The sequence below is a fragment of the Notamacropus eugenii genome, chromosome 1 (assembly GCF_028372415.1).
Source record: "Notamacropus eugenii isolate mMacEug1 chromosome 1, mMacEug1.pri_v2, whole genome shotgun sequence".
NCBI lineage: Eukaryota > Metazoa > Chordata > Mammalia > Diprotodontia > Macropodidae > Notamacropus > Notamacropus eugenii.
The window spans coordinates 430,102,763-430,125,402 of record NC_092872.1 but is presented as its reverse complement, the minus strand read 5'-3'; the positions used below and the strand labels follow the sequence as shown (position 1 = coordinate 430,125,402).

At 39.1% G+C, this 22,640-nt stretch overlaps 1 protein-coding gene across 1 annotated transcript in view; it reads left to right on the top strand.

Annotated features, from left to right (window-relative positions):
• BPIFB2 (BPI fold containing family B member 2) overlaps positions 1-22,640 on the top strand; it is a 36,645-nt gene that overhangs the window by 9,644 nt on the left and 4,361 nt on the right. Inside the window, exons 5-13 of the mRNA XM_072642729.1 lie at positions 1,500-1,557; positions 3,113-3,173; positions 4,329-4,420; positions 5,834-6,019; positions 9,099-9,152; positions 9,719-9,889; positions 18,170-18,237; positions 20,117-20,162; positions 21,375-21,438. Coding sequence (XP_072498830.1) covers positions 1,500-1,557; positions 3,113-3,173; positions 4,329-4,420; positions 5,834-6,019; positions 9,099-9,152; positions 9,719-9,889; positions 18,170-18,237; positions 20,117-20,162; positions 21,375-21,438 — 800 coding nt within the window. The remainder of the gene's footprint in view (positions 1-1,499; positions 1,558-3,112; positions 3,174-4,328; positions 4,421-5,833; positions 6,020-9,098; positions 9,153-9,718; positions 9,890-18,169; positions 18,238-20,116; positions 20,163-21,374; positions 21,439-22,640) is intronic.

Genomic DNA, 22,640 nt, shown 5'->3' with positions numbered 1-22,640 from the left:
AAACAGGAAAGGAGGGGAATTCTAGGTAGAGAGAACAGCCTAAGCAAAGACAATAATGTAGGAGATGATTTGGATTTGGTGACACCGGAGATCTCAGACATCCCAAATATCTCAGATGTAGTCCTAGAAAAAATTATATAAGGTATTCCTGAGCCAATGATCCTCTGCTTTAATTCTCTACTTCCTGCTCATTAACCAATGAACAAATTGAGACTTCTTTCAGCATGGTATATCGGGAAAAGGTCTGAACAAAGTAGGGTCTTAGGTGTTTAGTGCTGACCCTGATTCTCATTTGCTGTCTGATCTTGGGCAAGTAATTTCCTTTAATCTGAGCCTCAAATTTCTTCTCTGAAGAAAGAAAAGGATTTGGACCAAAAATCCCTTCCTGCTCTGATAACTTATGGGCTATGATACTGGTGACCTGCCAAAGGTCATTTGCTGGTGGACGGGGACAAGAATCCAGACCTCCTGACTCCTAGTCCCAAGATCATGAGAAATTGTTGCATTTAAAGCTGGAAGGGAAATTAGAGGTCTGATTTACTCCCCTCACTTTTTATAGATGCTGAAGAAATGGATCCCCAGAAAGTTAAATGATTTGTTCACAGTCATACATGTAGCAAATCTGGGATTCAGATCCTCTGACTTGAAATGCAGTAATCCTTCCCATATATTGCAGCTGCCTTTCTACCCAGTTGTTTGGATAGAGCCTTTGATTACTTGGTGCCTGAGAATACCCAGTCTAGCCTGTGTTGTCACATGCAAATGGTATTTTAATGGCTGTCACACAGAAGAAAGCTTAGACTTTTTCTGAGGGGCCCCAGAGTGCTGAACTTGGAGCAGTAGGGGGAAGGGAAGGAAGGAGGACACTGTCTCAACATAGAGAAGCATGTTCTGATAATTATATTTGCCCGGGGATGGAACGACTCCTTTGGGAGTAACTAAGTGTGTTTACTGAAGGTCCTCTGGCAGAGACTGGGTGACCAATAGTGTGGATTTTGTAGAGGGCATTAGGATCCAGGTATTTTGTTGTTCAGTTGTTTCAGTTATGTCCATCTCTTTGTGTCACCATTTGGCAAATACTGGAGTGGTTTGCTATTTTTTTCTCCAGCTTCCAGATAAGGAAACTGGGGCAAACAAGGTTAAATGACTTGCCTAGGGTCAATTTGAACTCAGGCCTTCCTGACTCCAGGTGAGGCTCTCTATCTGCTACATCACTTAGCTGCCTCTAGGATAAAAGGTATAGGTTAGACCAAGTGATTTCTGGGGTCCCCTCCTTCTTGAAAATACTGTGAGCTTCATATAAACCCTCCTTTATATTTTCCCATAGGGGATAGACCATAGGGATATCCTGATGGGGTGCACTGAAGGAAGTTGCAGGGGAGGGGATTCAGGTGAATGGAGGGAGCAGCTTGCACCCTGGACATTTGGGCTAAGTTTATGGAGCTGGAGGGATGTGCATTCACTCTATCTGATAGGCATATTTTATTTGGCCTCTCTAGGTTAAAAGAATTATATAGTCCTGCCAATGCATACGTTAGGATTGTCATACCTGATAAGGTAAAGAACCTTTTGGCTTCAATTTTTTTGTAATGTTTACCTCATATGCTAGTGAAATTAGCAATTCTGATAGTAATAGAATTTTAAGCATTTTGAAGCAAGGCCTTTTTTCTCATCTGTGAAATACACCATGCTGTATTATCTGTTTTGCCAAATGAATTGAGGGACCAGGTCAGTTTTCATCTGGAGGGGTCCCTTTCTAGGTTTGAGGTTTGTTTGAGCCTGTGGGGATAGAGGAGGAGTAGTCCTTGGCAGGTTTAAAGAGGGATTCTTTTCTCCATTATGGAGGTGGCTGGACAGGCCTATGACTGTAGGATTCTCTTTATATCCCCCCTGCAGCATCTTCCTACCATCATCTGTTCACATCCTACTCAACATTCTCCTCATGTTGTTCTTAGGATTTCCTTGGACAATTTTGCCATCTGTAAATGAGGAATGTCCATTCCCTATTGATTTTGTAGGGGAATCCCTAAGGTTCAGAGGAGATGGTGGATGTAGAAACAGTTAGAAAAACCCCTAAGTGCTATATAGAAATTGTGAAGGATGGTTATTGTTGTTTTAAAAGGTGCTGATCATCATTCCCCTGCTTACTTCAGCATAGATTGAAACAGAGGAAATGCCTTTGGCAGGAAGCAGTGGGCACTGGTATTATCTAGGAACCTGAATGAGTTGCTTTAGCTCTGGGTCAAGAATTTTGTGGGTCCTACAGTAAAAAAGAGAAATGTTCTGGATTACATAGTTTACATTTTTTTGAGGACAGAAAAAGAGGAATTTACCAATAGATAAACATTATTTCCTGGAATGAAATTCCTACTCAAGTAGGAATCCATTGTGGGTTCATATAGAAAGAATATGACTTGATGTCAACTCTTGAACATTAATTAATGCTTCTATCATTCCTTATGGTTTTAATTCACTTTTGTGCCCATAGAACAGTCCTGAAAGGAGGAAGCAATTGTTCCCAGGGCTGGCCTAGGGGGTCAGGTTTGTCTTTGGTGTCTCCAGCTTTGGTTTTCACCATTGTTTCTGCTCTTTCCAATCACCTACCCTCTTTTCCAAGATCTCTTGACCTTGGCAGAGACTCTTAAGACCTGATGTATGTTGCCCTTCCCTTCTCCCTCCCCATAAATGTCCATCTGTTTCTGGGTTACTTCTCTCAGCCTAATTGACCTTTTCAGTCTTGTCTTCTATTTGAGGATGGTTTTTATCCCCACTGAAGTCATTTCAGGCTCATTGGGAAAGGAGGGATATTGAAGGATGGACCTTGCAGGAGATCTGTCTCAGTCCCCACTTTTGCTAATGTCTTTCCCTCTGAGGTTACCTTCCATCTACTCTCTTGTGTTTATCTAGTTATGTACATGCTGTCTCCTCCACAAGAATATAAGCTCCTTGTGGGAAAAGACTGTGTTTCCTTTTTGTTTGTGTACACATCATAAGCACTTCATGGACACTTGCTAATGGATTGATTAGTGCAGATGACCACTGGCTCTGCCTTCTTTAGCCTTGACCATCTACTTAATTAATGAGTTGTTTGTGCTCTTTCTGGTTGGCACAGCTGTGTTCAAAGCTCTTTTCCATGATGGAAGCACTGAATATTTATCTGGGTACAATGATTGGTAAGTATTGTGAGCTCGCTTGATTTGACTGCTCATCCTCTGGCTGGGCTCGGATTCATGGGGCTCAGGTTCAAGGATCATCAACCATAAGTCAGGAGAATAGTGAGTACTTAACCAGTATCTGGGAATACAATCACAGGAATAATTAGTCATCAATAAATCTCCAAGATGGGCACTTGCTCTGTGTTCAGGCCTGTGTCTTGGGCTATGTGAGGAAGCCAACACTTTTCTATGCAACCTTCCAGTTTTCGAAGCACTCTCCATTCAGCAGCCCTGTAATCTAGAGAATCAAAAGTTTGGTTCATAGAACTATGGGATATGGAAATTTTGAGTGACTTTTGAGATCCTCTGCTTCAACTCTGCTGATTTTACCCATGAGGAAACTGAAACCCAAAGGGAGTGGCTGACCTAAGGTCTCACAAATCTGTTGAGTAGTAGGTCAAGAATCTGAATTCTGGTCCTCCCATTGCAAATTGAGTGTTTTCTCCAATATATCATGTTACCACTCTATCATTCCCATCTTATAGAGGAAGAAACTGAGACTCAGAGTGGTTAAATGATTCATCCACCTAGTCAGTATTGAAGATGGTCAAAGCCTGGCTGTCTGACTCCAAATCCAATGATCTTTCCACCATACCTGATGCCTATGATAAGAACCATAGAACATTAGAGCTAGAAAGGCTTTTGGACCATAGAACACAGAATGGCAGATTTGGAGGGTTGTTAGAATATAGACTATTGACTAGTTCTGATACTAACTCTTTTTATTACTTTAGTCAGGCAGCACTTCCTCTTTCTTGGTTTTATTTTCTTCCTTTATAAAATGAGAATATTGAAAGGAAGGAAATTTGATTTTGTAGAGCACCTACTATGTGCCAGGTGCTTTACAAATATCATCTCGTTTTATGCTCACAACAACCCTGGGAGGTTGGTGCAATTATTATTCCCTTTTACAGATAGGGAAACTGAGGAAGGCAGAAGTTAGTTAATTTGCTCAGGGTTACACAGCTAGGAAGTGTCTGAGGCTAGAATTGAACTCAGATCTTCCTGATTCCAGGTCCAGTGCTCTATCCACTGCACCTAGTGGCCCTTATCACACTAAATAATATCTAGTGGTGGTTCTAGACTGGAGATTTTGTTCTTTTATAATTTTAGGTACCCACCCTCTTGGTCCTGAATCCCAGATCAGCTACTCTTTGGCCCAACTACCTACCATCACCGAAGAATATATGTCCTTGGCTATCAATGTAAGTACTGAGCTTACCTATTACTGACTAGTCTCCAACCACCTGTCATAACTTCTACTTTTTAGTTTGGAAATCCTCAGGTTACGACAAAGGACTTGCTTCCCTAAAAATCCAAATAGCCTAGGATTCCTTGAGTACCTGCCTGGGCTATGTTGTGATGTAGATTAGAGACAGAAGTCCAGATCCTGCCCTCTGGGGGCTAAAAGCCTATTCAGGAGGGGTGGGGAATGGAACATGACACAATGAGCAAAGAATGCTCATTTAATCAAGGGATTTAATCCTTTTATTTAATCAAGGGATTAATTCACTTCAGAATCTAGGTACTGCAGGAACTTGGAGAAAGTGAGACTACCATGGGTGAGGGTAATAAAGACAAGTTTCCTGGAGTGAGTGGGATGTGAGCTGGACTTCAAAAGATGGCAGGATTTAGAGAAGAGAGGATGGAATATACTTCAGGTGAGGAGAGAGAAACAAAGACATTGAAACTGGGGGTGAATATTATGTGCTGTAAAAACAGGGTGGAAATGGATTTAGTTGGAATAGAGAGAATATGTTGGGAAGAAGGAGAAATAAAAATAAAGAATATTATAATACCTGTGTATATTTCATATTCCTCCTGAGGGCCATGTAGTCAGTGATCATGTCTTATCTAATCTCCATCTTCTCCTTAACACCTAATACTAGCTTCTGCATACAATAGGCACTTAATAAATACTTGCTGAATTCATAGCACTAGAAGGGAGGGACTTTAGAGATCACATATTCCCATCATTTTATAGACATAGAAATTGAGTGAATTGAAATAAATTGAATTGATGGGACTGGAGTATAGAGGTTCTTTAAAAAGCCCTCTAATACAGCATAAAATAATCAGGGATTGGATCACTTATTTGGTTTTAGACCCCAAACCCATGCTGAAGGCCAGCAGAGATGGTGTCTGCTTCTGTGGTTTTTATGAAAGATCATAAAAGACATGGACATCCATCATGAAAGGCTCTATCAAGTATAAAGGAAACATCTTCAAATATAATGAAAACCATATGAACTATGAGGAGGTAAAAGCAGGTGGCAAGAATGATTAGATAGGGAGTTGGTATTAATAATAATAAAAATCCTGGTATTGGATGTGGTTAGAAGTGGGTCTAAGATGGGACTAGGGAGCTTGGATTCAAAGGGCTCCATATAAGAAGGCTCATTGTTGCAAATGTGCGCCTGGGGTGGGTCTTCATGAGTTGGTGCCCACCTCCATGAAATGAGTCAGTCTTGCTGATCATACCCAACTGCTGTTGGTAATCTGATCTTTCTCTGATTCCTTGCTATACCCAGTAAAGTCCTCTGGACTTCAAGAATAATACTAATATTCTCGAGGTCTTCATTAAGATCCTGTTTTTCTTCCTCAAACTCTCTGATTAGAGCACATTCTACCTGCTGGGCAAGCCAGTTATTCTCCCCCCAGAAGCGTCTTCCTTCTCCCTGCCTCAACGAGTGGGCTCTAGGAATGCCATGCTTAACTTTGTGTTTACAAATGAGATATTTGACGCAATCTACTTCCTCATGCAGAAGTCTGGGTCTATTAATCTAGACATCACAGGCCAGTTGGTAAGTGGAGGCAGATTTTGTGTGGGTTACTGTGATTCCCTACAAAAATATGCCTGTTTTATCCCCTTTCTTAGTATTTTCTCCTCATAAGTTTCTTTTCACATTCTTCTCATCATTCCTTTTAGAATTCTTTATGGAATTCCCTATCTGCAAAATAAAGACAATAATGAATATTTGATCTTTCATATGATCTTGCATGTAAAAACACTTCAAAAAAGTATTAAGTGCTGTACACATTTGGGATTGTGGTTATGTTAAAATGTACTTAACATTTTTGTTCTATCTAACTCTTTTTAAAATTTTTTAAAATTTTATTTTTAACTTATGAAATAAAACAAGCATTTCCATAACATAATATAATAAGAAAGATGATTGTACATGAAGCTCTTAAGAGGCTTGAGAAAACTTCTGAAGTAAAACATGGAATGAGACATTTAAGGTAAAACAGAAGAGATTCCTTTGTAAGGAAGTAGGAGTAGATGCTTTCAGGTACCTGAATGGAGTCAATTACATCATCAGGGAAGGTTATTTTACTGTGTTTCCTGGAATATAGCTTTACCTCTGCACACACATTTTCCTCTCCCTGGAAGTAAGCCCATGGAAAGATTTGTTGTCTGGGTACTTGATTTAATCCATATGGATACTTCCGGGGTCCACTCAGGTAAATCACCTTTCCATGCCTTTAGTAGGTGGTTTTGTGAATTGCTTTGACCAGAAAATTCATTCCTTTGTGGTTAATTCTTAGTGAAGATGCTCCCTAAATTTAGGTAGGTTAGTTTTTGGATGGTGGGCTAGCAAATGGCCAGAGATGTAAAGCCATTTCAATTTAGTAAGACCTTCCTGAGTTTGTGCTCCTTCTCTTCTTCCTTTGGAGTGGCCTTCACGAACCCAAGGCCACCTCCACATCATGCTTTGATTAGTTATAGGATGCAGTTTTGATGGAGAATAAAAGGTATTTTTAACAACAATGACGATGATGTTAGCTTCCATTTCTAAATTACCAATTTACTTTTTCCTCTTTTTAAATATTTTTGAAGCTATTTTTTATATTATTACCACTTCCTGAGTACCTCTCCCACCCTGTCCATAAACAAGAATGCATTGCCACCATTACTAGCTCTCTTGTAACAAGTACAGGCAAGCTAAACAAATCAATATTGCCCATTTTTGAAAATGTGTGCCTTATTGATTTCCTGAGAGGAGGAAGGCAGATTTCAAGGTTAATCACCCAAAGCAAGAATAGTCACTGTCTAATGAAAGTGTCCAAGTCTTTTAGTGCTACTTTCTTTTACATGATTGTGGTCACTATGTACATTTTTCTCCTGGTTTTGCTTATTGTGTTCTGTATCAGTTCATATAAGTCTTGCCAAGTTTATCTGAATTCTTTATATTTGTTATTTCTTCTCGTGCTATAATTTTCCCCTACATTCGTATGTCTCCATTTGTTCATACCTTTTCCACCTCATAGGCACTCACTTTCCTTTCAATATGTATAAACATATACATATATATGTGTGTATAGACATATACATATATACATATGCACATATATGTATGTGTGTGTATGTGTGTATGGGTGTATATATACATACACACACACACATGCACATATAACCTTCCCTTCAATCTCCAGTCTGCTTATAGCATAAGGCTAGTAAGTAGTATTATTAGTCAAAGAATATATGTAGTAAAGTTACTTTTTTCCCCTTATTTTTATTTTGTGTATATACACACACACACGCACACAGACATATATTCCCCCAACTACATGTTAAAATAAATTTTTTACTTTTTAAAAAAATTTTGAGCTCCAAATTCTATTTTTCCTTTCTTCCTCTCCCCTCTCTGTGAGACAGTAAGCAATAAGGTATAGGCTATACATATGCAATCATGTAAAATATTTCCATATTTGTCATTTTGTACAAGAAGACTCACATAAAAGAAAAAAAGAATTCCAAATTGATTTCCAGAATGATTGGACTGATTCACTTATCCATCAACAGTGTATATGTGTTTTGGTATGTTCACCCCCTCCCTTTCAGTATTTGCCATTTTTGTCTTTTGTCACCTTTTGAATCACATGGGTGTGTGGCAAAACTTCAGGGTTGTTATGGTGCTAATCAGAAAGATTAAAGATCTTTCCTACCCATTAATGGTCCTGCCCACTAAGGGGAGATTTGTAGGAAGGCCCACACCTTTTGTTAATGAGACACTGGTTCTCAAGGGTTGTGATGCTCTCTGGCTCTGAATATTCTGAGGTGAGGTTTTATTTTGGGGCTTACTCATTGGAAGTGTTTGGCCAGGTAAGGCTCTGGGTAGCCACTAAGGAGCCCCCTGACTTTGAAAACCCAGATGTTGGTGCTTCTCTCTCTGCTAACTATGTAGTATATGGTCAGGCAGTTGCATCTGTCTGCTGATCTGTGATGTATGTATTCCTTGTGGTCAAACAGCTGGAAGCCCTGTCTGTTGCTCTTTATTTCTCTGAAGTTCAGAGTGCTGACTTTTTCCCTGGAACTAAGTGAATAATATATGTACTTGATTAAAGTGATTATTGACCCACCCCCAAAAGTTGCCTTTTCTTTTTGAAAAGCAGATCAAAGAACCTGTGATAGCAGGCCTTCTGTGTATATAGGGGTGCTTGCTTTTACAGTTGCTGAATGTACATTTATTGTGTTTTTAATGATTTGGTACATGTGACTGCTGAAAGCATGCATTTCTTCCTTTGAAAACTGCCTTTTCATAGCCTTTTCCAGTCCTCTACTGGGGACTCCTTATATCAAAGCATTTTATTTCTACTCTCTTACTCGGTCCTCTCATTATACCTATAAGGAGGATAATGCAAGGATTATTGACCTTGAATATACTCTGCTTAAATGCTTGTTGCCTTGAATTGGCATATTTATAAAGAATAAACTGAGGTTGGGTGGGAGGTGACTTCGTGCAGGGTTACCCACTGAGTCAGTGGCAAAGTTGGGACCAGAACCTAGGTTTCCTGATACCTTATTCACACTTCTTTCCAATATGCTGTGTGGCTTTTCACTAATGAATTTATTATTGTTATTATTTTTATTACTTTCAGAACTCTAAAAGCAACCAGCTGACCACATCAGTGCTGGGAAACCTGATTCCTGAGGTCTGTTTCTGAGATGTCTCTGTCTGCGTCTGGTTGATGGTGACAAGGAGCTAGGGATAGTATGATTTTTATTTGCTGGGCAAAGGCATATGTGTGTGACCCTGGGCTGATGGGTCATATTTTTGTTATCATTGAGTCATTTCAGACTCTTTATGACCCAAAAGATACTGGAGTGGTTTATGATTTCCTTTTCCACATCTCTTTACAGATGAGGAAACTGAGGCAAACAGAGTTAAGTGACTTGCCCAGGGTCATACAGCTAGTAAATGCCTGAGGTTAGATTTGTACTCATGAGGATGAGTCTTCCTGATTCCAAGTTCAGTGCTCCATTCACTGTTCTACCCTGGGATTAAGCCCAGATTTGTTGCTTGCTTTTAGTGGGACAGGGCTGACTACAGGCTTAGTAATTAAAGTCCAGGACTGCGGTCCTGGATGAACACCTTATGGCCTCCATAAGAAAAGAAAGATGATGGTGTTTGGCGTATCCTGTGTCATAGGAGGCTTGTCTCTGCTCCCAGGATCCAGCAGGAAGCCTAAAGGGTCCTCTTTCTCTTTGCCCTCCACAGGTCCACCACCAATTCCCTAAGTCCATGCCCATAACTTTGAAAGCCCGGATCAATACTTCACCTGCCCCTGTGATCCATAGCAACAAAACATCGTTAATGCTCCGTTACTTTGTGGAGGCCTTGGCTATCTCCTCTAACTCAGCCTTCAAGTCCCTCTTCTCTCTGGATATGGTGAGGATGAGCATGGAGTAGCTGACTCTAGGTTCTGCCTGATCCCCCTCTAACCCAGTCAGTTCTCTAAAGCACACTACACAGGCTGGGTACTGAGATCAGTGATTCACTGATTTTTGTCAGGGTCATGTAATATAGGGACAGATGCCATCAACATTTCCACTCTACAGATCAAGATCCTGAGATTCATCAGTGTTAAATGAATCGGTTAAGTACACATATAGGACACATGAAAGAATACACTGGATTTTAACAGGCAAGAGGATGGGTGGAGAGGTTGAAGTTGAGAACTTTGGGATAGGAGGACATTCTAGCTTCAAAAAACAGCATGTCTTGGGGTTCTTTCCAGTTCTGACATTCTTTATTAAATTAAATTTATTTATTTATTTTTTTAGTTTTCAGCATTCACTTTTATAAGTTTTGAGTTCTAAATTTTTTTTTATTTTTTATTTTTGTTCTTATGCTTGTGCATATCTCTTTTTTCCTATCTCTCCTAACTCCTCTACTTTACTTCTACCTGCTACCTTGCCCTCCTATTCCTTAACCTACCCCACTCCAGAAATCCCTCCCTTATCCCCCCATCCCCCTAAATCTAAACACTCTTCTATACTTCTCTTTTAACCTCTTCCCTCACCCTCCCCTCTAAGGACCTCTCCTTTATCCTTCCCCCCTCCCTATCCTTTTAGAGTTTTATTTCTTTTTAAAAATATTCTTCTAGTGTATATGTATTTCCCCCTCTTTAACCCATTCCCAATGGAAAGTAGCTTTCCAGAACTAAAAGCCACTCTCCCCCATCTAATTCTTCTGTATTTGTTCTTCCTCTTGCACCTCATTTGTATAAGATAATTACTTTTTTAGCTGTTCTTGACGAGTTTTACTTTTTAAAGTCACATCATACTCAGGTCTACCCCTATCTTTCTTATAAACAACCTAACTAATAGTAACAACCTCAGATGTATGTTTTACGTTTTCCATACATAAAAGGTAAACATTCAATCCTTGTTTAGTATCTTGTAATTGGCCATTGCTATGTACCTTATATTTCTCTTGGCTCTTGTATGTCAAATCTTCTACTGAGTTCAGGTTTTTTTTTTTTTAACAGTCTTGAAAGTCTGACAGTTGATCAAATGTCCATTTTTTTCAATTCACAATTATGCTTAACTTTACTGAATAGGATATTTTTGGCCAGACATCCAGTTCTTTTGCTCTTCAGCAAATGGTGTTCCAAGACCTGCAGTCTTTTAGTATTGCCAATACTAGGTTTTGTGTGATTCTAATAGTGGTACCCTCATATGTAAATTGGTTTTTTTCTTGTTGCTCATAATATTTTGTTCTTGATCTGGAGTTTTTGGAATTTGGCTGTGAGTTTTCCTTGTAGGATCTTTTCCAGATGGTGATTGGTGGATTTTTTTTTCTATTTCTACCTTCCCCTCTTCTTCTAATATTTTTCTTTAATTATTTCTTGCATTTTTGTATCAAGATTCTCTTTTTGACCAAAACTTTCAGGTAATCCAATTATTCTTATGTTTTCTCTTCTTTATCTGTTCTCTAGATCTCTTGTTTTTCTCATGAGATATTTCATATTCTCTTCTATTTTTCATTCTTTATATTTTGCTTTTTTGTTTCCTCATCTCTTATAATTTTACTGACTTTCCCTTGCCCAGTTCCGATGTTCAGGGAATCATTTTCTTCCTTAAGATTCTAGATCTCCTTTTCTAATTCTAATCTCCTAATTCTAATTTGTCATAATCTTCTTGTTTTTCTCATATTATTCTTATTTTTCTTTTTAATTTTTCCTCAATCTCTCTCATTTGACTTTTAAAGTCTTTTTTAAGTTTTTCAATGAATTATTTTTGGGCAGGTGACCATTTGACGTGGCTCTTTGGGGTAGATGAGGGTTTCTTTGTTTCAGTATCATTTTCTGAAGCCTAACTCTGGTCTCTGTTTTCATAGTAGCTTTCTATGGTTGGATTCTTTCTCCTTTGTCTGTGAATTTTTGGGTAATAATTTAGTTTTTATAATTGCCTGTAGTCCTGGGGTATGGGAGATGGTGCCTCTGGCCTCTGATTTTCTTCTATTCTCCCCTCTCACCTTGAACTCAAACCAAGACCTCCAGCCTCTTCTAAGTGCCCATAGCCAGTGATGCCCTGCTCCACTGGTTCTGCACTCACCAGGTATGTGCTGGTTATTTCTTGCCCCTGCCACTTTCTGCAGCACAGCTGGTTCTGGTGCTCCTTGTCAACAGAGGTTCTGTAGGTCTTCCCCAGGTCAGATGCTCAGTTCCCCTCACTGTTCTGGGAGTAAGAGTTCCTGTGTCTGGACTGGGGCAGTCTTTTAACCCCAAGTTCTAATTTTTCCCACTTCCTCCTTTCCCCCTTCCCCAAGACAGCATGGAATCTGATATAGGCTTTATATGTACAATCATCCTAAATATATTTCCACATTAGTCATGTTATTAAAGAAGAATCAGAACAAAAGGGAAAAAACACACAGCTCTGACATTCTGTCTTATAAGATCATTTCCAGTTCTGACATCCCAGGTTATAAGGTCCTTTCCAACTTGGACATTCTCTATTCTAAGGCCAATTACTTCTGAAAGTTTATACTTCAAGGCCCTTTTCATCCCTAAATTTCATCCTGCCTATCTCTGACCTGTTGTATACTTAACGTCATTTTCTCTTGTGACATTCTGTGTTTCTCAGGCAGCTTCCAGTTCTGACATCCTGTGTTTAAAGGCCCTTGCAGCTGTAATATTTCCTGTTCCAAGATACCTTTCACAGGTTAACAGACTCTTAAAACTGGAAAAGTTCTCAGTAGACAACTAGTCCAACTTAGAATTGACTATGAATTCCTTTTCTATCATCCTTGACAATCACTTTGACAATGTCATCCAGTCTCACCTTCAAAAACTCTTCAGTGAGTTAATTTATTAATCCATTAATTCCTGAAGCAACTCCTGAAATCTGCTCTTGGACTTGTCTCATTACTAGAGTGTTTTCATTACATCGTATCAAAATATGCCTCTTTGGAAATTTTTCCCCTTTGTTCCTCATTCTAGCTTCTGGAAACCAAGCAGAATAACCAGTCCTTAAGTATGCTTTCTTTCAAATGGCAGTTCTGTAAATACTTGACAACAACCAGCATGTTCCCTACAGAATCTTCTCTTGACTGAAAACGTGGTTGTAAGTATTCCAGGACTCTCAGCATGCTGGCTGCCTTTCTCTAGATGTATTCTGCCCTTTCAATGTCCTTTCTAAAATGTGATGGGCAGAATGGAACAAAATACTCAGGATTAGTCTGACTAATAATAAATAACATTTTCATAGTGCTTACTGTGTGCCTGGCACTGTGCTAAAAACTTCACAATTATTATCCCATTTGATCCCCCAACAACACTGGGAGGTAGTTGCTATTACTCATCCCATTTTACAAAAGATGTCATTGAGGCAGTCAGAAAGGTTAAATAACTTGTATATAATAATGTAACTGGGATTACATTGCTAGTAAGTATCTTGGTGGGATTTGAGCTATTTTTCTCCTGATTCCAGGTTTGACTCTCTATCTACTGCAACACCTAGCTGCCCTGCCATGCCACTAAGGCCAAGGTAGAGTAGTGTCACTTCCTTCATTCTAGGCACGATGCCTGATTTCATGCATGCTAGGAGCCTTGTTTGACCTACCATGTCACACTGTTGATTCCTAATGAGATTGTAATTCACTAACAGCCTTAGATCCTCCCTGCCCCCCATCATTTTCTATCTAGCTGCCCCTTATGAGCTCTCCTTTGCTTATGAGGCTGATTTTTTAAAGTCTGTATTGAACTTTAAATTTATCCCTATCAAATGTCATCCTAATAATTTCAATTCATAATTCGAGCTCTCTGTGATCTTTTTGTATCTTGATTTTGTCATTCAGTATGTTAGCTGACTCAGCTTTATGTCATCTGAAATCTTGATATGCATGCTCTCCATGGTTTCTTTGAAGTCACTAATATGGGAAGTTAAATTGTTCAACACCAAGATGAACACCATAGGACATGCCACTGAAACCCTTCTATCATTTAATCCAACCCAATCCAGTCCAATTTATTAAATGTCTACTTACAGTACATTTTGACTACTAGTAGCAGAAGAAAGCCTGATCCAGAAATTGTGTTGAAGACTGAGGAGAAAAAGATAAAATGAAAAAATTAGTCCCTGCCCTTCATGTTGACATCAACCCATTAGTGAATGGTCCTTGGGTAGTGTCCTTCAAGTAGTTCAAAGTATACTTACATGAACTATCTATCTGCTTTGTTCACAAGAATAATATTAGAAACTTTGTCAAATGTTTTGCTCTAATATAGGTAAATTATATCTATATCACTCTTCTGATCTATTTGTCTAGTAACTCTATCAAAGAAGACATGAAGTGAGTTTAGCCAAAGAAAAGACCCTCTTGGAGCCTGTCCCCAGGATTGGGTTAGGGGGCCTTTGAACCTAGAGTTTTGGGAAAGCCTAGGCCATGGGTTATAAAAGGTTTAGATAGAACTCACCAGAGAGAGCTGATTTCAGAGAAAGATCAAAAGGCCTAAACTCTACAGGGAAAGCCATCCTTGGAAAGGATGAGAATCTGTCAAGAATGTGATTCTAATGATATAATATGAAACAATTCTAATGAATTCTCTTAAGTAAAAAAATTACTAATATTTTTGTTTGTTATACCACAGTCACTTCTGGGTATTCCTTATCTCCATCTCCTTCCCCCAACATCTAGTATAGAATTCTTCCTTAGAACAAAGGGGGAAAAAAACCTTAAACAAGTGAATCTGACAGTTCCCCAGCTTCCTACTGAGAGGAGGAAGGTGTGTTTCACCTTCATTATCTGGACTGAGAGTGATCATAAAAGTTGTAATTTGGCTTTTTTGGGTGTTGTTTGCATTTACCTTGTTATGGTTATTTTATATTGCTCTCCTGGTTCTGCTTACTTCACTTTGTATCAGTTCATGCGAGTCTTCTCATACTCCTTATTTTTCATTCTGATTATTTCTTACTGCTCAATTATGTTCCATCACTTTTATACATCACAATTTGTCGAGCTGCTCCTAATCATTGAACAACCACTTTCTTTCTGGTTCTTTGCTGCCCCCAAAGGTGCTGCTACAAACATTTTGGTATTTATGAGACTTTTATTCATGACTTTGACTTCCCTTGGATAATACAGGAATGAACTGGAGCAAGACTGAATGAGCTCAAGAGAACCAACTGTTAATTTTCAGTGTGAGAATTCACATCTCAGAAGTCGGCAGATACTACAAGTCCGAATTTGATTTATTTTTTTATTGGTTGTCTAGACTTGGTAAAGAGATGGGAGAATATTAATGATGCAGATTAAATTTAAAAATTTGTTGCATGTACACCTCCCTTCTCTTCAGAAAACTGGTTGTTAAATGCTTGCCAGCACACTCCTCAACCCATCCCTTAGAAGAAAAAGAAATGTAGCAAAATATAGAAAAACATTAAATTGCCAATAGTGATATTTCTGGATGAAAGAGTGTGAACAGTTCAGTGACTCTTTTCACATTATTCTAATTTTTTTCCAGAATGGTGGGGCAAATAATTTTCCATATGATTTTGCTGTTGTGGGAAAAAAGTTTTGTTGATATCTTTTGTCCTTATATCAGTCATTTCTGGAAATAGTTCCCTCTTCTCACTCTACTTTCAAAATTAAATTCTTCCCTTATTTTTGCAATGTATCCATCATTCTGCCCTAGAAGTTTCTTGCTTTTGCTAAAAGTATAGAGCTTTGCTTCATTATTGTTTCTCTGGCTTATTGCTGATTTTTTGTGTACTCCAAATTCAACTCCCCTTTAGTCATTTAGAAAAAAAAATTGCTTTGTAAACCATTATATATATTTTCCTTTTGGTTCTACTTATTTTACTCTATACAAATTCAGACAGTGAATGACTTTATTCTTGAGGAAACACTCTTGGCTCTTATTGACCATCATTTTTATCACAAATCATCCCTTTGTGTGTGTTCATCCTTCGTTGATGAAGAAGACCCTGCCATCAGAGATATAATGACGTGACTTGCACTTGACTTTGTTTTGAGTGAGGGAGGGCTGTGCAGGTCACCAGCCTCACTTCTCCTCCAGAGCCATCTGAATCCAGTGATCAGATATTCATCAGGATGACTGGAGATGACCCAGGATGAGGCAGTTGGGGTTAAATGACTTGCCCAAGGTCACACAGCTAGTGAGTGTCAAGTGTCTGAGATGAGATTTGAACTCAGGTCCTCCTGACTCCTGCACTGGTGCTCTATCCACTGCCCCACCTAGCTGCCCTATAATCCCTTTAATAATCTATTCTAGAATTCTATCAGGAACTTAAGTTAAACTCATCAGTTTCTAGTTTGCAGACTCTATTCACTTCCAGGCTTTGGTGCAATCCCAGAATTTCAGGGGTGGAAGAGAACTCAGAGACTGTCTAATGTAATCTAGCCCACATGTAGCAAAAAACTCCCTCTGTAACAACTGGGAAGTAGTCACGTAACCTCTGTCTGAAGAGAACCAATGAGGAGGAAACTGTTACTCCCCAAGGTACATCATTCCATTTGAGGGTACATTTAGTTGTTAGGAAGTTCCCCCTATCGTTCAGCCCGGATCTGTCCCCTTGCATCATCTGTTCCTAGTTATACCGAATCCAACATTTATGCATCTCCAATTCTTCAATAGATCTCCTGCTGTCCATTATCTTTCAAAAATCACTGATGGTAGCACAGCAATCATACTTCTTGGTTGCTTCAATACATAGAGATAGAGGTTTTCCAAATATAGTGACTCAAACTCATTGAGAGCAGTTAGTGTTTGTAGATTTCAGTTTTCTTTTAAGCACTTTTCTTCTGTAAGAAAATTTCCTTGGTTTGCTACTGTCTTAGTTGGTTGTTGTCCCTCATGCTTGAAGAAGACTAAAATGACATCACAATGTTGGAGTCAAGATATAGTTGGTGATCCCAGGCATATTGTTATCCTCTCTGGACCTCAGTTTCATCTTTGGTAAAGGGTGATGAACCCTCCCACATAGAACTAGATGATGTCTAAGGTGCCTTCCAACTCTGATAATTTATCATCCTTTCAATAATTATAAGATCATAGATCTAAGCCTGGAAGGAACTTTGGAAGACATTTAATCCACTGCCCCCTCATTTTATAGATGATTAAACTGAGGCACAGGAAGGTGAAGTGACCTGTTTGAGTTCACAGAGATAGTAAGTAGCAGAGGTAGAATTGAATCCAAGACCAATTATATTTCCACTGTGCCATGCTACCTACCCTAAGGACCCTAGAGACCAGTGAGTCCAGCTCCCTCATTTTAAAGATGAGTAAACTATATTTAATTTTTAATGTTCAGTGGTCCTTATTTTCTTTCTTTTTTACATCACATTCTTCTACCAACTTTCTACCTCTGCCTCATCATATCCTTTTTCATCTTTGTTTTCTCCTTAAAATACTTAATACTTCCCCTCAATGTATTGCTTATGACCCCCCAAACTCATTGCTTTCATCTGGTGGCTCATGTCAGAGAAAGGAAAAGTGCTTTGAATATACTTATATGTATATATGTTGTACCCCTGATAGAATGTAAGGGTCTTGATGGTAAGAACTACTTCATTTTTTTTTATTTGTGTTCCCAGTGTCTAAGAGAGATCCTGGCACACAGTAACCATTTAATAAATATTTCTTGATTGGTTGAATGTGGGTACAAAGTCCAATCAATCCAGAGCTATAGGTACAGAGATGATGACTAGTTATTATTTTTTCCCTTTTCTCCCATCACTTTCCCCACATCCTCATCCTTCCACTTGAGTGTGTGTGTGTGTGTGTGTGTGTGTGTGTGCGTGCTCATTCTTCATTGCTGAAGAAGACCCTGCTATCAGAGAAATGATGACATGACTTGCACTTGACTTTGTTTTGAGTGAAGGAGGGCTGTGCAGGTCACCAGCCTCACTTCTCCTCCAGAGCCATCTGAATCCAGTGACCAAATATTCATCAGGATGACTGGAGATGACCCAGGATGAGGTAATTGGGGTTAAGTGACTTGCCCAAGGTCACACAACTAGTGAGTTTCAAGTGACTGAGGTGGGATTTGAACTCAGGTCCTCCTGACTCCTGCACTGGTGCTCTATCCACTGCCTCACCTAGCTGCCCTTTCACTCGAGTATGTCTTTGAAGACTAGTGTGCTTATATAGTCTAGAGTAAGCTATTGCTTCTTTCTTGACTCTTTCCCTTTTCATTACAGATCGTGGAGCTGAAGCTTAACATCACTATGTCTGGAGAGAAGCTAAGGGCTAATGTGTCATTCCTAAAGTAAGAAGCAGCTAGCATAGCATTATTGATGGAAAGCAAAGGGTAATCAGAATTGCTCAAGAGTCTAATGGGTTCATGGAAAGAACACAGGATTTGGATTAAAAGAAGCTGCCTTTAAATCTTGCCTTCTCCACCCACTACCTGGGTAACTCTGGAAAAATTACTTAAACACTTGGGCCTTCAGTTTCCTCACCTGTGAAAAAGAGGGAGACTTGATTCTATGATCTCTAAGGTATCCTCCACTTCTAAATTTCATGATCCATATCATTGAAAGGAGAAACAAACTAGGAATCCAGAGTCTTGGGTTAAAATCTAAGCCATATTGTTAGCTTGTATGCTCTTGGGAAAATCAAATTTTGTGTTTTATTTTCCTTGTTTGCAAAATTAGAAGGTTACGTTAGATCATCTTGAAGTTTCCTCCCAGATCTGAAATTATATAATATAGTATAGTGAATAGTCAAAAGATGGGGTCCATATTTAATGAAATTGTATTGGATCAAAGTAAATAGAAGAGTTAGATGCTATTCACACCTTTTTGACTGCTCATACCCAGCTTTCTTAGATGAATTTTCTTAGCTCTGTTTTCTTATGCTTCTATGAATTTCACCTCTCCATCTATAAAATGGTCTTGATAATCTCTGCCCTGTTCCCAGGCTATTCTGAAGACTGAATGAATATGGGAGTGAAAGCCTTTTGTAACCCGTGAAGCACCATAGGGAATGTAAGGGAGGAATGATCATTGTCATTATTGGAGAAGACAATTGAATAGAAATCATCCATAGACTTTTGTTGCCCCAAAAGGAAGAGGTAGAGGTGTTTTTCTAGTTTGTTCCCAGTACAAATGTCATATATATCTATATCTAATCTATATCTATCTATATCATCTATATCTATAGCTACATCTACATCTATGTCTACATCTACATCTATATCTATATCTCCCCTCCTTTTCCCCAGTGATTTTGTTGCTAATATTGGGTAAAAAGGACTCAGATGGTACTAACAGGTAAGTCATGCTTTTAGCTTCTCCCACCTTCCCCAAAAGCAGAAGATTCAGGAATACAGAGTTTCTAAAGTCTTAGGAAGAGCCAGACAGGTAAACAGTGGCCAAGTCTTCCATTTGTTTTAGTTTAATTAAGTCAGAGGTTCATGTGTGTGTGTGTGTGTGTGTGTGTGTGTGTGTGTGTGTGAGTACATGCATGTGTGTGATGGACACTTATGGTAGCCTGGTGAAGTTTATGGGAACCCCTATCAGAATGATGTTTTAAAATTTCTAAAATAATAGGACTACAAAGGAAAAAATTATATTGAAGTTCAATTATCCAATTTTTTTTAAAAAAGGTACCTGGACCTCAAGTCAAGAATCCCTGTTTGAACACATTCCTCTTTGACAACTCTTAGTGAGCCTTCAAAGGGAAGACAAACCCATTTCTAGTCTATACTTAGGAATCTCTCATCTTAGGACCTTAGAGATCTAGTTCCACCTTCTCATTTTTCAAAGGAGGAAACTGAAGTCCGACAAAGAGAAAAGGTTTGCTAAAGGTCACATAGGTATTTAGTGGCAAAGTTAGGATCAGAATCTGGGTGTCCACATTCCTGTACCAGGAGTACTTTCCCTCATAGCATGATTGTTTTTTTTATTTTTAAAGCTTCTTTACCAAATCAGGTCATCCAAGGATTGGAAGGAGTTACGTCTGTGGAGAGTGAGGTGGGGAAGAGTATGAAGAAAGGGTGAAGCTAAGACCACTGTTCAGAACAGTGTTTGATATGCAATGGGTACTTCATAATTGCTGACTGACTGATGTTGACTTAATAAGGAGGGCTACCTGCCTCATCTTTTTTTTTTTTTTTAACTTTTGTGTGTGTGATTGTTTTCTAGGGACATTGAGCTTGAAGTGACTTCCTCCAATGTGGGTACTTTTGATGTAAGTCTTTACAACTCCCTACGCTTCGGCATAGCAGTAAATATGTGCTGAACTCTGAAGGACAGAATTTTAACAGAAGTTGATTTCATGCAGAATATAAAAAACAAAGTAAGCAAAGACATGAAGGGAAGAGAGAAGACAAAGTCAAGGAATGGCAGCTAGGCAATGAGGTTGATAGAGCATTAGGCTTGGAGTCAGGAAAACCTGAGTTCACATTTAGCCCCAGACATTTACTTGCTATGGGACCCTGGAGAAGTCACATCTCTGTCTCAGTTTCCTCAGCTGTTAAATGAGATTAATAATAAAGGCAGGGTTGTTGTCAGGATAAAAGGAGATAACACGTGTAAATAGGTTTACAAAGCACTATATAAATGGTAATTATTATTATTATTATCCAGTGTTACTGCTATGTGTATAATAACTGGTATTAATATAACACTTTAAGGTTTGCAAAGCTCTTTACAAACAGATCATTTTATCCACCCTGGGATCTAGGCATTGTTATTATCCCCATTTTATAGTTGTGGAAATTGAGGCAGGAAGAGATTAGGTGACTTGCTTAGGGTCACACATCTATTAAGTGTCTGAAGCTGAATTTGAACTCAGGTCTTCCTGAATCCAAGTCCAGTGCTCTAACCACTGCATCACCTGTCCGTATTTGGGATTAGTGGGAGATGAATTTGGAGGAGTCAACTGGGGCTTGAATGTGGATCACAGAATCATAGGATTTAGAGAACTTTGGTTGGGATCTTGGCTTTGCCATTTATGGCCTGTGTGACCTTTGGCAAGTGATTTAATCTTGCTGAGTTTCAGTTTCTCTACCTGTAAAATGAGAAGGCTATACTAGATTACCTCTGAGGTCTCTTTCACCTCCAAAGTTATGATTCTAGAATGGTATAGATGAAGAAGTTGACTTCCCAGAAAGGGGAAGAGACTTACACAAGGTCTCACAGATAGTAAACCAGTAGTAGAGTCAGGGTGTGAACCCTGCATATTAGGCTAGAGAGTTTAGATTACATCATACAGGTCAAGGAGAACCATGGAAGGTATATGAAGAGAGGAGAGACATACTCAGCTTTGTTTGAGGAGCAGAGTCTTCTCAGTCTGTCCCTTTGTTTCTTTCCTTTGCCTGCCCTCATCTCACTGGCACTGGTTCATGGCACTCTGATTTGTCTGACACCGGGAATGCATCTTTCTGATATCTGATGCCAGTTGTTGAAGGTGAAGCCTTTAATAATATCTGCAGTCAAAAAGCCCGTGGATGATCACCTGAATGGTAAGAACCTCAGCCAGGGGGAGGAGGGTGGGAAACGTGCATATCCTGGGAGACAAGGTGCCTTTGGGTGGTGCATCTCAGAGCATGTTTCTGTTAGTTTAAGAAGCAAAAATGGAGATGCTTGCAGAATACTGTAGAGTCCTTTCTGAGAGAAATGTGATATAGAGAACAGAGGCTGAATTTGGGGTCATAGGATCTGGGTTAAAATCTGGGCTCTGCCATTTAACTTCTGGGCCTTGGTTTCTCCATCTGTAAAATAAGGGGATTGAACCAGATGTCCAACTGAGTTCTTCTAGTTGTAAGGTCTATTACCTTCTGATCCTATATGCAGGTTTAGCTGGGGTTGGACTAAAAGAATTTCACCTATTTATTCAATATATGGAGATTGATGGGGAAGTGACTGAAAGCTTTAAAATCCCAAAAGGGGTGATTAGGTAACCATGGACTTATTCTCCCTCTCTCCTCCTAAATTCCAGAATATCAAAGTTGGCAACTTTAGAGATTATCTGAATCTATTCAGGTAACCCCTTTATGGTCTCTTTGACTGGGGGTGGGGTAAAGCTATGATCCTTTGAAAGTGACCAAGTTCATGTTTTTGTACCTATAATATGGGGAACTTGCTACCTCTGAAAGTAGCTCTTTCTGTTCTGGCTAGGGGAAAGGGTTAAATATTTATTAAGCACCTACTATGTGCTAGGTACTGTGCTAAGTACTTTACAAATATCACATTTGATTCTCACAACAACCCTATGAGATAGGTGCTATTATTGTCTCCATTTTACAGTTGAAGAAACTGAGGCAGTTCCGAGATTGTAAGTTGCTCAGAGTCCCATAGGTCATAGGTGTCTAATGTTGGATTTTAACTCAGGTCTTCTTGATTCAAGAGTACTCTATCCACTGGATCTTCCAGCTTGACAGTTAATGAGTTAAGTTCTTCCTTATAAGGGTCTAAATTCTGTCTCCCTGTAACTTTCCCTACTGGTTCTAGTTGTTCTTCTTGAGGGAAAAGCAAAAAAAGTCTGGTTCCTTTTCTCTGTGATTCCTTTTAGGTGTTTGAAAATCATTTCCCCAATTAAAGTCTTTTCTTCTTTCAGATAAAATATCTCCAGTTCATGCAGCTAATCCTTTTGTGGTATAATTTCAAGTTTCCTCTCTAGATGTTCTTCTCTAGTTCCTACATTCATGGATAATGCATGTAGAGC